Source organism: Uloborus diversus, chromosome 1 (genome assembly GCF_026930045.1).
Source record: "Uloborus diversus isolate 005 chromosome 1, Udiv.v.3.1, whole genome shotgun sequence".
Lineage (NCBI taxonomy): Eukaryota > Metazoa > Arthropoda > Arachnida > Araneae > Uloboridae > Uloborus > Uloborus diversus.
Window position 1 is genome coordinate 166,781,448 of NC_072731.1, and position 15,205 is coordinate 166,796,652.

At 34.0% G+C, this 15,205-nt stretch overlaps 1 protein-coding gene across 4 annotated transcripts in view; it reads left to right on the plus strand.

The window, feature by feature from the left end:
- The window catches only part of LOC129233378 (H(+)/Cl(-) exchange transporter 5-like), a 112,692-nt gene extending 107,606 nt beyond the window's left edge, over positions 1-5,086 (plus strand). For all 4 annotated transcript variants that reach the window (XM_054867417.1, XM_054867426.1, XM_054867423.1 and 1 more), the window contains 3 exons: positions 953-1,068; positions 1,155-1,252; positions 4,922-5,086. In XM_054867417.1, coding sequence (XP_054723392.1) covers positions 953-1,068; positions 1,155-1,252; positions 4,922-4,979 — 272 coding nt within the window. In that variant the 3' untranslated portion in view covers positions 4,980-5,086. The remainder of the gene's footprint in view (positions 1-952; positions 1,069-1,154; positions 1,253-4,921) is intronic.
- The last annotated feature ends 10,119 nt before the right edge of the window (positions 5,087-15,205 follow it).

Below are 15,205 nucleotides of genomic sequence, written 5' to 3' on the forward strand. Positions count from 1 at the left end.
TATGATTTCAACATTTAACGAGTTAGGACCAATTTAAGTAGCAGTACTGGTCAACAGCGTCTAAATGGTCTACTGCGTGAATCAAAGTCTGAATTATAAATAGCTAAAAAAATGTTAACACTATTGCATTTAAAAAGCATCAGTATCTCTTTTCTGAATGAGAAAATATTTAAATAATCGTGCACGATATAAACACAACAATATGACAAAAATCGACACGAGAACACGACAATAATCGTGCATACGCTTGTTGCACGAATTCTGAGGTTATTTATCCCTTTAAAAACACTTAGAGTCACAGATAGGAGTGTATTAGTGTTTTACAATAACAAATACGATCAATAGTTGGCATTGACAAACAGTTAATGTGATAAGTTTTTCTTTCCTTTTCTTTTTTGAGGTAAGAACCTGAGCTCCTTCCGAAACCAAATCCTATCGACGTTACTGCAAACTATTGACAAAAAACAGAGGTTCCGCGAAAAAAGTGAGAATTATAAAGGATTCCACTAATAAAAGAAATTAAGAAACGCTGCTTTAAAACCAAGAAATAATATTGAAAGGAATTTTTAAGAAAAGAGATAACATTCTAAAAACTACAACTCTTTTGCATTTTCTTCTATTTTTCTACTTTTACAGGTTATTTGGTCAAAAATCAAGATGAATTTTATTTGTACATTTTTTTTGTCAACTTCCTGTCTTGATACATAAGTGAAAGATTGCTGTTTTTGTGATTTTACACCTTGTAAGGGGATTAAAGGTTTGTGATTTCTCTTAAGAAAACATGAAACAGATGCGTAAAGAAAACTTGAAATTAAATCAAAATGCACTATAATACAATTAAAATCTTGATAAATAGAGTATTTAGGACATAAGCGAGACATTTTGGATACATAAAATGATAATTAGACTAAATTATTAATCATTTACTCATGCTTTTTCTTCTCCTTTCAAGACTACATGAAAGACACCTCAAAGAAAATTGACAGAAATGCTCCACTTATTTTCATGAACAGTGGAAACAGAAACCGAAATCATTTTCATCTGAACCTTGAAAAAATAGTTGATATGGTAACTTACATTTTAAAAATACAACTATTGATTCATATTTTACAGCTGAAGTTTTGTTACTTCATGAAATACTTTGTTAAATACAGGCTCCTGCAACAGTCATTGAACATACACCATTGGAGACTGTTATTGAGATGTTTTGCAAACTCGGATTAAGACAAATTTTAGTCACTGATCATAAAGGGTAAGTATTTCTAATCACATTATTCAATGTAGGTAAGGTTTAAAAATCTGTTCCCATCCTCTATCTATTAAAATATCTATCTATTCTATTAACAGTTTGAACTTGAATGCATGAATCTTAATTTTCGAATCTTAGTTTCAGTAACTCTATCCGACATACATTATTAAATGCCAGTGTAGAAACTTCTTTTCGGGTTTCCAAATATTATTCTTATAAAACTATAAGTAACTGTCCCATAGTCGAGCTTAGACAAAATTGCAAGCAAATATCAAACAGTTTGATGCAGCATCCAGAGTCGGAATCTTGCCCTTGTTTTTTGGGCTCATCATTCTGGAGAAGATATAACAGAGCAAAAGACAAAAAAAAAAAAAAAAAAAAAAAAAAAAAAAAAACCCTTATATAGAAGCCGAGCATATCTTTACACTAGTAACTAGCTGGCGTGCAGGAATCTTTTCAGTAACCAGTGTGTATACATTCTCAGCTACTATTTGAGGTTCTTTGGCTTCATCTTTGTAATGGCTGTTTCAGACTGAAAACGAGCAAAATTTCAGTCAATAGATGCTGTAACAAGCTGTTTGGAATTCACTTGTAATTACTGTCATTCTTTTAAGTAATGATACTTTCCAAGTTTTATTGACAACATTATAAGAACATTGATTTGTAAAAAAAAAAGGTTGTACATTTGAAAAAGTAACTGAACTTAAAATGTCAGAATTTATAAGGTAATAATACAAACTAAAGTTATTTTAGTTATCTTTGATTCTATGATATTTTAATTAAATAGCTTTTTGTTCACTTATATATTAGCAGCGTCGCCCGGCTTTGCACGGTCTACTTTGAAAATAAAAGTTAGGTCAAGTGACGTGTGTTCAACATTCAGGCTTGAGCAAGAAAGAAAAATATCTGTATAATTTTCCCGACAGAAAAAAAATTAGAAAATTATTCAAAAAAGAAAAAGTTTTAAATTCCCGTATTACAGGAAAAGCCTCAAAACAAAAGCTGGAACTTTAATTGTTCATATTCGAGAAAAAAAAATGGAAACAGATCTTTTTTGTCAATGGATCTCATCACACTACACATTTTAATAAAAGCATTGTTCAACAATGACCATAATAGACAATGAACTTCTAATTGAAAGCCTAACGATATTTTCTAGTTCACAGTCAAAGTAATAATTCAAGTTCTAATTACCTTTAAACATAAGTTATTTGATGCAGAAACATCAGGGGGTTCTATGGATATTGAATTCCAATTTTTGTCAGCATTTTTTCCCCCCTCATATTACAGAAAAACGCCATTTTCGGGTCCTAAAACTACAATTTGATTGACACGGTACTATTTTGGTATTCGAAAATCCCTCTACATTCCTGCTCAGGTGCCCAAATAACTCCCTGCCAAATTTAATCGAGACCTGACTTAAACTGTGAACAGGGCACATACACACATACATATTAGGGCTGGGCGATGCATTGCAAAAAAAAAAAAAAAAAAAACGGTGTGCATCCTACATCATTAAACCAGATTTGATTTTTTTTCTAAACCGTTTCATTGATACTGCATCAACTACAAATCCAAGAGCTCTGATGTACAGACACTGGTCCATGACTGTTGACATTTTATTCTCTTAATTGTTTCAAAATGCTGGTGGAAGCAGGGATGGTCCGATGGGAGGTCACTGTTACTTACCAAAAATGTTCTTATTCAACAATTTTTTCCGAAGATTTGGTAAATTTGGAGATTGCATTGTGAAATTGCCTTTTTAAAAAATAATGATGTTTAATGTTTCTTCTCAATAGATGTGTGTTCATGCTTGTATTTTATCATTCGGTAAAATTCAGATTATTGTTCAGCAAAATAAAAATTCCCCCCCCCCAACAAAAATTTAAGTTCTGAGCGTCTCTGTGTGGAAGATCATAAGCTAACGAGCTGATGTGTGCATCGCACGACTTCCTTTTACTCCAATTTAATGTCATTTTCCCATTATTGGTAATTTTAATGTGATTCAATAGTTTACTCTCTAAATATCACCAACAGTGGCCAAATTAAAACCAGATTAAAAAAAATCGCCAAATTTGTCGCCAAATAGGCGATCAAAAGACTGGCGATATATCGCCAAGTGTCCGCCAAATTGTAACGCCACTTTACATCGAAATTAACAATGATTTCCCCCCAAAAAGGGGCAAAAGACCCCTTTAGAAACATCCGAATGCAACCAAAAGGGGAGGTGTACAACTAGACCCCACTGGGAGTCTACGTATCAAATTTCAACTTTCTAGGACATACCGTTCTTGAGTTATGTGACATACATACGCACATACAGACGTCATGAGAAAACTCGTTTTTTTTTCCTAGGGAATCGTCGAAATGGATATTTCGCGTATCTATACGTTCTTAGGCACACCTATTGGAGTCTAAAAAATAAACTTAACATTCATTCGGGAAAGAGCAAAATGGAAATTAAGGTCGATTTTTGAGTGAAAATTTTTTCGTGAATACAATACTTCCTTTTTCGTAAAAGGAAGTAAAAAAAGATCTTCACTTTTCCCAACACTGGCAGGAAATGAAATTTTTTACGCTCTTAATGGAAAATATATTGATAAACCAAGTTTATCTTATCATTTGACCTCCCCTTCCCCCAAAGAAAAAATGCTTTAATCGCAATATAGCAACAAAGATTGAATACACTATTTTAATGTTTCGAGGAACCCCTTTTTAAACGCATACACACACACACACACACACACACACACACACACAGGGAGAGATTGCTTCCATAAGTTCATATCTTTTTGGATAAAAAAAATCGATTCATTGTAATCTCAAAACACATGTCTAATATTTATTGCTGTCGTGAACTTTCAACGCTGTTTTTAAAAAAATTTTTGACAATTTTTGCTGGTGCTACTGAAAAAAAAAAAAAAAAAAAAAACCCCATGAAGCATTGCAACATCAAGATTTGAGGTTGGCGATGCATTATGATATAGAAATTCCTACATCGCCCAGCGCTAATATATATGTATACAGGGTGTCCAGCAAAGGACTCCCTGATTTCAAAATTAGATATCTCGAAAACAAAGGACGATATTGAAATAAAATAAACGGTATGTTTATTGTGAAACCCATAAAAATCATATACAGGAACTCGGAAATTAATTTGAAAAATTGGCAACAGGTGGCGCTGCACAATGTAATTGCAATAAAAGTCTAAATATAGTGCTGCGAAGAGGTTAGTTGTTTCAGCAGTAGTTTAATTTCTCAGATGTACTTACATATACGCTACAAATTATCGTCCAATCTCTTTGCAGCACTATTTATGGAGACTTTTATTGCAATTACAGCGTGCAGCGCCACCTGTTGGAACTTTTAAAAACTAATTTACAAGTTCCTGTATATGATTTTTATGGGTTTCACAATAAACATACCGTTTATTTTATTCCAATATCGTCCTTTGTTTTCGAGAATATTTAATTTTGAAACCAGGGAGTCCTTTGCTGGACACCCTGTATATATATTATATGCATACAGATATTGTCACCTCAGAGTAACTGTAAGATATCTAGTGTTAATTCTGGGATTAGACATCTTACTGTTGCTCTCTCATGATTAAATAGATTAGAATAAAAGTTAAAATGTGCGTTTATAATTTTATTTTTTGTTTCAATGGAACAGAAAATTGCTGGATATCCTAACCAAGAAGGATGTTCTAGACTACATGAATAAAAATTGAAGTATGATGAGACTATTTACCAATGAATGAAAAGATTTAGGCAACTTTGAAGATTGAAAGAAAAAAACAGACTAGTGTTCGATTGTGTGCCACAACAATAAATGCTATAAGTCTTCTGAGTTTTGTCTTAATTATCTGTACAGTCTGTACAAATAATAAAGCTCAAAGTCTGTCTGGATCTCTGTGGCATGCATAGCGCCTAGAATCAAACTTCTAAAAATAGAGCATAGAAAAACCTTCAGACTCTAGTATTTGAATCAAGCTTTTATTTTTTAACACGAATGATAACATGGAAGGCAATTTACAGATGCTTGGCATTCTTCTGGAACACTAGAGAGCATTAAAATTGAAATCCCTCTCTCTAACTAAGCAATACACAACTCTTTGATCTATCAAGATGCTTGTAGCGTAAGTATGGCAGTTTATAAACCGTGTTTCACAAGTTAGCACTTAGATGGTACTTAGGCTGAAAGAATCTATTGTTTGTAAAAGTCACATGAAAAGACCAAACTTTTGTAATAGGCATTTTCAATTGCAAAAATAGCAGATTAAATACAGAAATAAGAGAGCAGTTTTATTTTAATCTCTAAATTAACCAGTTAGAAACGATGTTAACAGAAATGAAATCAAGAGGAAATAAAATCTGCATGCTGGAAAATTTATTTATTTTTAACAATAGCAAGAGTCAATGTTTTTGATTTTTTATTGTTCTAACTCAGCGGTTCCCAACCTTTCCCCCTTTGCAAAACACCGAAAGAAGTTGGCGAAAACCTTGGGTACTAGGTAATAAATTACAGGGGGGAAAAAAAAGCGTGTGCACACAACTACACATAGACAATAAAATTTGTGAGATTTTTTTTAAGTTTGATGCTGCTGCCTAGTTTATAAAATTATTGCAAAATATTAGCATTAAAGACAGTCGGATCTCCATATATCGAAGTAGCAAATTGCCGGAAAAAAATTCGATATATAGAAATTTTAATATATAGAAACGATCGTATTTTATCATAAAAATATCCTAAAACATTCAAATTAAAGCTAATTTTCATGCATGAAACCCAATTTCTAATTTATACGAGCATCGGATTAAACGAAACTTAATACCTGAAAATTTAACAGAAATTACATTTTTGTGCCTTCATACATCTTTATTCTTCGGCAGTTCAACTTGATTCGCAACATGAGGGGATTTTCGTTTTGACAATGTAATCGAGAGACAAGTAAAAAATCAATCGACTTAACTTGAATGATTTTTACTGAAGCTAAAAAGACTAGTGTTTAATAGTATGAGAACTTTAAAATGTGAAAGCGCTGAAGCGAGCGCCATCTGAGATCGAGAGTATGCCGGGACGGCAGGGAGCGAGAAGGTGTGTGTATTGGTGTGAGTTGGAGGAGACGTATGTCTCACAAATAAAACAGTCCACTTTAAATTTGAGCGTTGAGTGTTTACTGTGTATTAATTAAGTTGTGACATGAGACAGCACATAAGTGGTCCTTCCGGAGCCTGAGAACGACACAGAGACCTGTGGATATGAGAATTATTGAGGACATTTGAGAAGTAAGTGACCATTGAATAATTATTATTCATCAATGTGCTAGAAACTAAAATGTTTAAAAACTGTAAAAAAGAAGATTTGAGGATTATTGCCTCTGAATTAGGAGAAACTGTTGATGAAAAATTAACTGTTGTTCAATTAACTGAGCTAATTAAGAACAATAGTTATTTTAAATCTGATATTGAGTTTGTGAAAGATTTAATTAGTTTAACAGTAGAAGAGCGTAAGAATAATGACTTACAGCAAAAACAATTAGATTTAGAGCAAGTTAAATATGAAATAGTTAAAGCTGAGTTAGAGCTTGCGCGAGTGAGAGCAGGTTCGAAACCAGAGAATCAAAACCAAAACGAAAGTAATGTTGATGTTCAGAATTCTCTAGATTCTTTGATAAAAAGCATAAGAATATTAACTGTGAAAGTCCCTACTAAGCCTGAAGGCTGGGCATTCTTCTTTACTTCTTTAGAAAGAGCTTTTGTATCTAAAAATGTTCCTGATAAATACAAATCAGAAATCCTATTGAATTTATTAGGCGAGAGAGCCGCAAATGTGATAACTTATATTACAGATGATGAATTGAGTAACTACGAGAAAGTGAAAGCTATTATTTTAAGAGAGTTCGAACCCAGTGCTCAATCGTGTTTAGAAAATTTTAGAAAGGCAACACGGCAACAAAACGAAAATTACCAGCAGTTTGCTTCTCGTTTAATAACGAACTGGGAATATTATTTGAAACTAAGAAATGTGTCGGACTTTAAGACGTTAAATGAGTTGATAGTATCTGATAAAATATTTGATACTCTTGAGAAAGATGTAGCAATGCATATTTCTATTAAAGCACAAGATAGCTGGTTGCGTCCAAAGGAGCTGTCTAAAGAAATAGATTTGTATTATACATCGCGAGGGAAAAATGAAAAAATAAATTCAAGTTCTTACACCAAGAAATTTAACGAGAAGAATATTCCAAAAGTATTTTTAAGCGATATTAAAACGCCTAAATGTATGTTATGTTGTGAAAATCATTTATTATATAAGTGTCCTAAATACTGTAAGCTATCCGTGAATGAAAGAATTAAATTTATAAAAGAGAAGAGACTATGCTTTAACTGTTTATCGATAAAACATAGCGTGAGTCATTGCAAATCTAAATTCTCCTGTTCTGTGTGTGGGAAAAAACATCATGTGACGATTCATTTTCTGTCTGAGAATGAAATTGCGCGCGAAAATAAACAAGACGTAATGGCGCCAAATGAGATCCCCTCCCAACAGCTGTCAGCACTGGCTGAAAAATTTATGCCGAATCGAGAGAACACTTTGTTTACGGCAATAAGTGAAGCAAAAACAAAAAATGTTTTATTGAGTACTGCGATGTGTTATATTACTGATGCTGAGGGAAATTTACAACCCGTAAGAGCAATTTTAGATAACGGATCATCATCGTGTTTTATAAATAACGAGTGCACTAATTTCCTTGGTTTGAAGAAACAGAAAATAAACGTATCAGTGTCAGGATTAAATGATTCAATATCCACAATTAAAGCGCGTGTATCTGCTTGTATCAGCAATAAAGAAAAGAGTTTCACTAGGAAGTTGGACCTTTTAGTAGTGCCAAAAATTACACAGGATTTAATTCCGTCAAATAAGCTTGAAATTAATGTGAATGACCTTTGTAATATTAATCTCGCAGATGAAAAATTTAATATTCCAGGATGTATACAGTTATTATTAGGAGCCGAGATATTTTATCAATTGTTAAAACCAGGACAAATTCATTGTAAAATTTCAAGTCTAATTTTACAAAACACAGTTTTTGGTTTTATCATATCCGGAAGTACAATATCCGAGACAGAAAATAAAATTCATTGCGGTTTTATTAATGAAGAATGTGATTTGGATAAAACACTTAAGCGATTCTGGGAAATAGAAAATGTTGAGTCTATTGAGCACAAAAGTAAAGAGAGCTTAATTTGCGAAGAACATTTTGTACAGAATCATTCTAGAGATGCTAAAGGGAAATACATTGTAAAGATGCCCCTAAAGGAAGAACCTAGTTCTTTAGGAAAATCTAAAGGCATAGCGCTTAGAAAGTTGAATAGTTTGTGGAATCGTTTAGAAAAAGATCCAGAATATTTATCCTTGTATAAGAAATTTTTGAGTGAATATTTAGAGTTAGGGCATATGACTGAGGTGAATGATTCTGATGAGGATCTGAGTTACTTTGTACCTCATTTAGGAGTCTATAGAGCGGTTAGCAAGTCGACGCCGCTACGCGTTGTCTTTAATGCTAGCTCCCCTACGTCAAATGGGAAATCTCTAAATTCTTTGCAGTATAACGGTGGTATCATACAGGATGATTTGTTATCAATTATGTTGCGATTCAGAAGATATGTTTATGCCTTTGCTGCAGACATCAAAAAAATGTACAGGATGATTTTAATTCATCCCAGTCAAAGACCCCTTCAAAAAATCTTGTGGAAGGAAACAAATGATGGTTTAGTTAAAACTTACGAACTAAACACAGTGACATATGGCACGGTTAGTGCCCCCTTTTTAGCAGTTAGAACTTTGAAGCAATTAGCAATAGATGAGGCAGAAGAGTACCCTCTTGCAGCAGCAGCTTTACATGATAGTTTTTATATGGACGATGTTCTGAGTGGATCGAGTTCTTTAGAAGAAGCAAAAGAGCTTCAAAACCAATTAATCGGAATTTTGAGAAAAGCAGGTATGGAGTTGCATAAGTGGTTAGGAAATCACCCTGATCTTTTCATGAGCACCGAGAAAGATTATAAATTTGTGATTACTGAAGAAACTAAGGCTTTAGGTGTATCGTGGCAATCAGAGATAGATTGTTTTACATTCCAGGCAAAGGTAGAATCTGGTTTACCAGTTACTAAGCGTATGGTATTATCAACCATCGCGCGCATTTTTGATCCACTTGGTCTTTTAGGCCCGATTGTGACAAGGGCGAAAATATTCATGCAGAAACTCTGGTTATTGTCAATAGATTGGAATGATCAGCTTCCCATGAAAGAAAATAAAGAGTGGCAAAACTTCATTGACTTATTACCATGTATCAACAACATTAAGGTTCCGAGATGTATTTTAAGTGAGGGTACTATTGATGTACAATTGCACGGGTTTGCTGATGCCTCAGAGGTCGCCTATGCTGCAGTTATATATTGCAGATCCATTAACAATTCTGGTGAAGTTACAGTAAGACTTGTTTCCAGTAAGTCCAGAGTTTCCCCTCTTAAGCGTATGACAATACCACGCCTCGAGTTAATGGCTACAGTTCTATTAGCCAAACTGATAAAACGAGTTACATCCTCCTTAAAACTGGATATATCGGAAACATATTTGTGGAGTGACTCTATGATAGCTCTCTCGTGGATTCGGAAAGAACCTCATCAATTAAAAACTTTCATTTCAAATAGAGTGACTGCAATACAAGATTTGACAAATATTCAACAGTGGCACCATGTAGCATCACTGGAGAACCCAGCCGATCTTATATCCAGAGGTATGGATCCTGACAAGCTGTCTGAAAATAAACTCTGGTGGAATGGACCAGATTTTCTTGCTACCGGTATTTATCCTGAAAGAGACATTCCAACGGATATGAGTGGAGAAGACTTTTTAAATGAATTAAAAAAGAAGGACGATATAAACTGCGCAGCATTGTTTGCATCAACAAATATGTTTTTAAATGATTTACTTAATATTTCTAATATGTATATAAAATTAATTCGAGTACTTAGCTATATTTTCAGGTTTTTAGGAAACTGTTGCAGCAACGAAAAGAAAAAAGGGCCCATTGGACCCTCAAGAGATGAAAAAAGCAGAACTTAAATTAGTAAAGATGGTTCAGGGATTTGAATTTAGTAAGGAAATAAAAAAATTGAGGGAAGGTAATGCGGTTTTACCGGACAGCCAGGTAAGAAATTTAAACCCATTTTTAGATGAAGAGGGTATTTTGAGAGTGGGAGGCCGCTTGGCAAACAGTGATTTAAGTATGGATAAGAAATTTCCAATTATCTTACCTTCAAAACATAAATTGACAGATATAATTCTTGAATATTTTCATAGGAAATATTTACATATAGGACCTCAAGCTCTATTATATAATGTGAGAGAATTGTATTGGCCAATTAACGGTCGTAATGCATGCAGGAAGGTAGTTCATAAATGTATAGTGTGCTTGAAGGCCAGACCTGTAACCTGCCAGCAAATTATGGGTAATCTACCAAAGGAAAGAATAACTCAAGACTTTCCATTTAACTGCAGTGGGGTAGATTTCTGTGGTCCTTTTTGGATAAAATATAGACACCAACGTAAAGGTTTATACCATAAAGTATATGTTGCAGTCTTCGTATGCTTTGTTACAAAGGCTGTACATTTGGAAATGGTTACAGATTTGACCTCACAAGCTTTTGTTGCCACACTTAAGAGATTTTTTTCAAGAAGAGGAAAATCTTCCTATATATTTTCAGATAACGCAAAGAACTTCGTAGGAAGTGATATTGAGATTAAAAAGATGCATGATAAGATTAAAGAGCCAGATGACGAGTTGGCTGGCTATCTTAGTAGTGAAAATGTAATTTGGAAATTTATTCCCCCCAGAGCCAGTGGCGGCGCGAGAGCAAAAGTAGACGTCGGCGATGCAGTTTTGCGAGGCCCTTTTAATCATAAAATATTTTCAGACAAATCATTGAATTCACTGAATTAATTTTTGTACTAACTATTGGCACTTATAGTTTCCAATTCACTTAATTGCTAGGACAAAAACGTTTCGTGTCTAGTAGCGCAATCAAAAAGTTTTTTTTTGGTGGTGGGGGGAGGGGGCGGCACATTGAAAGAGGAAAAATGACCTGATAGAAAGGTGGGTCCGGGGGTCCTCCCCCGGAAATTTTTTAAAATTTTTAGTTTAAAAACGCCATTTTAGGCTCTCTTTGCTGATGTTAGGGGAAAAAATTTACAGAGATCTCGGTGGAAATTTCTAGAAATTGAAGCCTTAAAAACGCAATTATAGGCCATTTTTATTGACTTAAAGGGTCAGAGAGTGTCCCAGATCGATTCTTTTGTTTAAAAAAAATAGGTCAAAATCAATCCCCTGCAAATTCTCGAAATCGAAGTTTCAAAAACAGAATTTTAGACAAACTTTGATGATTTTACGGAAAATGAGGGAGCTCTTCCCTCGAAAAATTTTGAAAATTATGCTTCTAAAAACTTTAGCAATATTTTACATTCAGGAGCCAGTCCACCTAAACTTTTTGTTGATGTAGTTTAAAAAACCTAATTGCTAATGATATAAAAGAAAGGCGGTATGGGGACCCTTGCCCGGATATTTTCTGATATTCAAGCCTTAAAAATGCGATTCTAAGGCCATATTTTGTAATATTAGGTTTGGTAATTTTTGAAATTCAAGCTACAAAAACACAATTTTAAGCGATTTTCGATGTTGTTTAGTATTTGGGGGCTTTAGCTTTAAGTTGGAAATATCGCGAAATTTAAGATCTCGATACGAAATTTCAGATGCTCCATAATGCTATCGGTGCGCGCGTGTATGGAGGGGTGTGTGTTCGGAGGAGCAGCATTTTGAATATTTTCTAATTTTTCAACAAGAGAAAAAGAAAAGAAATAGTACGGGGTGGGGGGGGGGAATAGAGTTAGCTGATCAATAAGCTGTAGCTAGTGAATATTTTAAATTCAGGTTCCTACAGAATTGGGCCCCGCATTTGCTAAAGCTGGCTCTGTGCAGTCTCCGCTGCACGCACTATTTTGATTACTTTTGTGTCTGTTGCATTTAATAAGAGCTTCAATTGAAAACATGAAAATTTCTTAAAACTTTTGAGAATTTACTTCTGAGAATTTTGCGAGGCCCTATCTGCGCGAGGCCGTCGGCAGTCGCCGACGTCGCCGACGCCTAGCGCCGCCACTGCCCAGAGCCCCACACTTTGGAGGACTTTGGGAAGCGAGCGTCAAAGCCTTTAAATTTCATCTACAACGGGTAGTGAGTAATCAGAAACTTAATTATGAAGACTTTTTAACCGTTATTACTCAGGTAGAAGCCATTCTAAATTCGCGTCCTCTTACACCGCTATCAGCTGATATAGACGACTTATCAGTTTTAACGCCTGGTCATTTCCTCATAGGTCGACCAATAACATCTCTAGTAGAGCCCAATTTCAGCGAAGTAGAATTTAATAGATTAAAATTATATCAAAGAGTGACTAAAATTGTACAGATTATCTGGAAAAAATGGTCGAATAACTAATTAAGTACTCTTCAGCAGAGAACCAAATGGTTCTTCGATAAAGAAAATGTGAGAGTAGGTGACTTAGTACTTATAAAAAATGATGACATCGCTGTAGGCAAATGGCAAATCGGGAGACTAATTGAAACTATCTCAGGTTCTGATGATAAGATTCGAGTCGTAAAGGTGAAAACTAAGAGCGGTGAGTTTAAAAGACCAATCACAAAGGTTGCAATCTTACCAATAGAAAAATAGTAAAAAGTCGTAAAATTTGAGAATTAGATATTCATCTACTGAAATTGTGTTTATTATCATTCATTGTGTTTTATGTGTACACATATTTTATTTTGTTTGAGTGTACATTTGTATTGTGTTTATACTTTTGTAACCAAGTTTGAATCAATATTTGCAATTTTGTTGAATGCTTTGCATTGCAACGCGGGCCGGTATGTTTAATAGTATGAGAACTTTAAAATGTGAAAGCGCTGAAGCGAGCGCCATCTGAGATCGAGAGTATGCCGGGACGGCAGGGAGCGAGAAGGTGTGTGTATTGGTGTGAGTTGGAGGAGACGTATGTCTCACAAATAAAACAGTCCACTTTAAATTTGAGCGTTGAGTGTTTACTGTGTATTAATTAAGTTGTGACATGAGACAGCACAACTAGGAATGATAATCAACAGACAAAAAGAATAACTTGAAACTGATTTTACAGTGTTACTGGTTACAACTAAGATTTGAAATGAACTCGAGGTAATTTAAGAACTCCAGAATGGAACAACTACCTATCTATACTCACCCCTCAACCTCAGACTCCTTATGAGTTTCTTTGCAACCTTAAGTGAACATAATGTTCTTCCCCAACCTTCATTTTTCATCAGATAAACAGTCTAAAGCGGAAAAAAACTTCTAATATCTCGAAAAATAATTTCGATATCTAGAGATTTTTTCGATATATAGAAACAGTTTTTCTATGTAATGAACATTGAAATTTGCTGCGATTTCGATGTATAGAAAATTTCGATATGTGGAAGTTCGATATATGGAGGCTCGACTGTATTGCTACGAACTAAAATGATCGCTAAAAAATGAATGCAAAACAAATTCACCAAAAAATAAATACAGTGATTATTCTGTGTTGAGCTTCAATTAATTTTGAAAAAAGTATGAAACTGAGATATTAGTGGAACAAAGAGGCTCAAAAGTTTGGCTGAAATTTTTCTGACCCTAAGGTACATTTATCTCTATTATCACTGAATCAGAAGTCAACTAAAGAATGATATTTGAAATACCTTTCAGGAAACTATCTGATTAACTAAATGAACTTTTTTTCTTAAAATGAGAAAGATCTAGGTTTAAATGTTCTTGAAAAGGACTACGAGCCTAGCTGTTTGATCAAGATTTACCTCTTTAATTGTTTGATTGCTGAAGAATTTTCTTATAATTATGTTGTAAGTGTGGAGTAAACTGCGTATATTGAAAAATAATAGAATCGTCCATTTTCAATATACACATTAACTTTTAACACCTTTTTACACAAAAAGTAATTTTTAACAAAACAAATATTGTTAAGCTCACTCACTGCAAGAGAAATTTTCTACACAAACTTCATTAATTCCTTGTTTACATATAGCGCAAATTAAGTTGCATTGTTTAAATTCAGTTGATTTTTTTTTACTGCGTAAACCTCACATTGCCAAACTTTAAATTAATTTTTCATACTTCCTGTGGTATTTCTGCGTATATTCTTTCCCTTTTTTGACAATAAAGCTGGAAGTAGATTGTAGTATATGTACAGTAGAACCTTGATTATCCGAAGTAATTGGGACCAAACCTGCTTCAGATAATCGAGAATTCATCTATAATCATTTAGTTTAATATGTAGTATCGCCATTCAACTGTTATGGCTATTTCAACTGTTAAATAAATTTGAATTATAAATGAAAATCAATTTTCAAAGCCTTTCATTGTGTTAAAAAGGCTTGAAAACTCAGTAACAATATCTTTCGCAATGTCTGTAGCATTTTCATCTGTGCCACTTGAAAAATTTGGCAAAAGTTTTCACCAACTTCGTTTTAATGTCGATTGCAGAAAAGTTCCCACGCGTCACCGATCATATAACGTCTTTGATGTTAATAGTTTTCCGAAAACTCAACTATTGAAATTGCACCAGATTCAAAAAGTAATTTTCTGATCAACTGCTTTCGGTATTGTCATTTTAAAGACTCCCTGATCTATAGGCTGCAGCAGAGACGTTGTATTCGGAGGCAAAAATAAGCACCAGATGTTACCAGATTTTAGAGTTATGTTCCAGATGAGCTGGGCAGTAGTCGAATAACAAAAGCGCTCCATTCAAACGTTTTTTTTCTTGCCAAAATTTTACTGCAGGCACAAAAATATCAAAAAAAAAAAAAAAAAACACT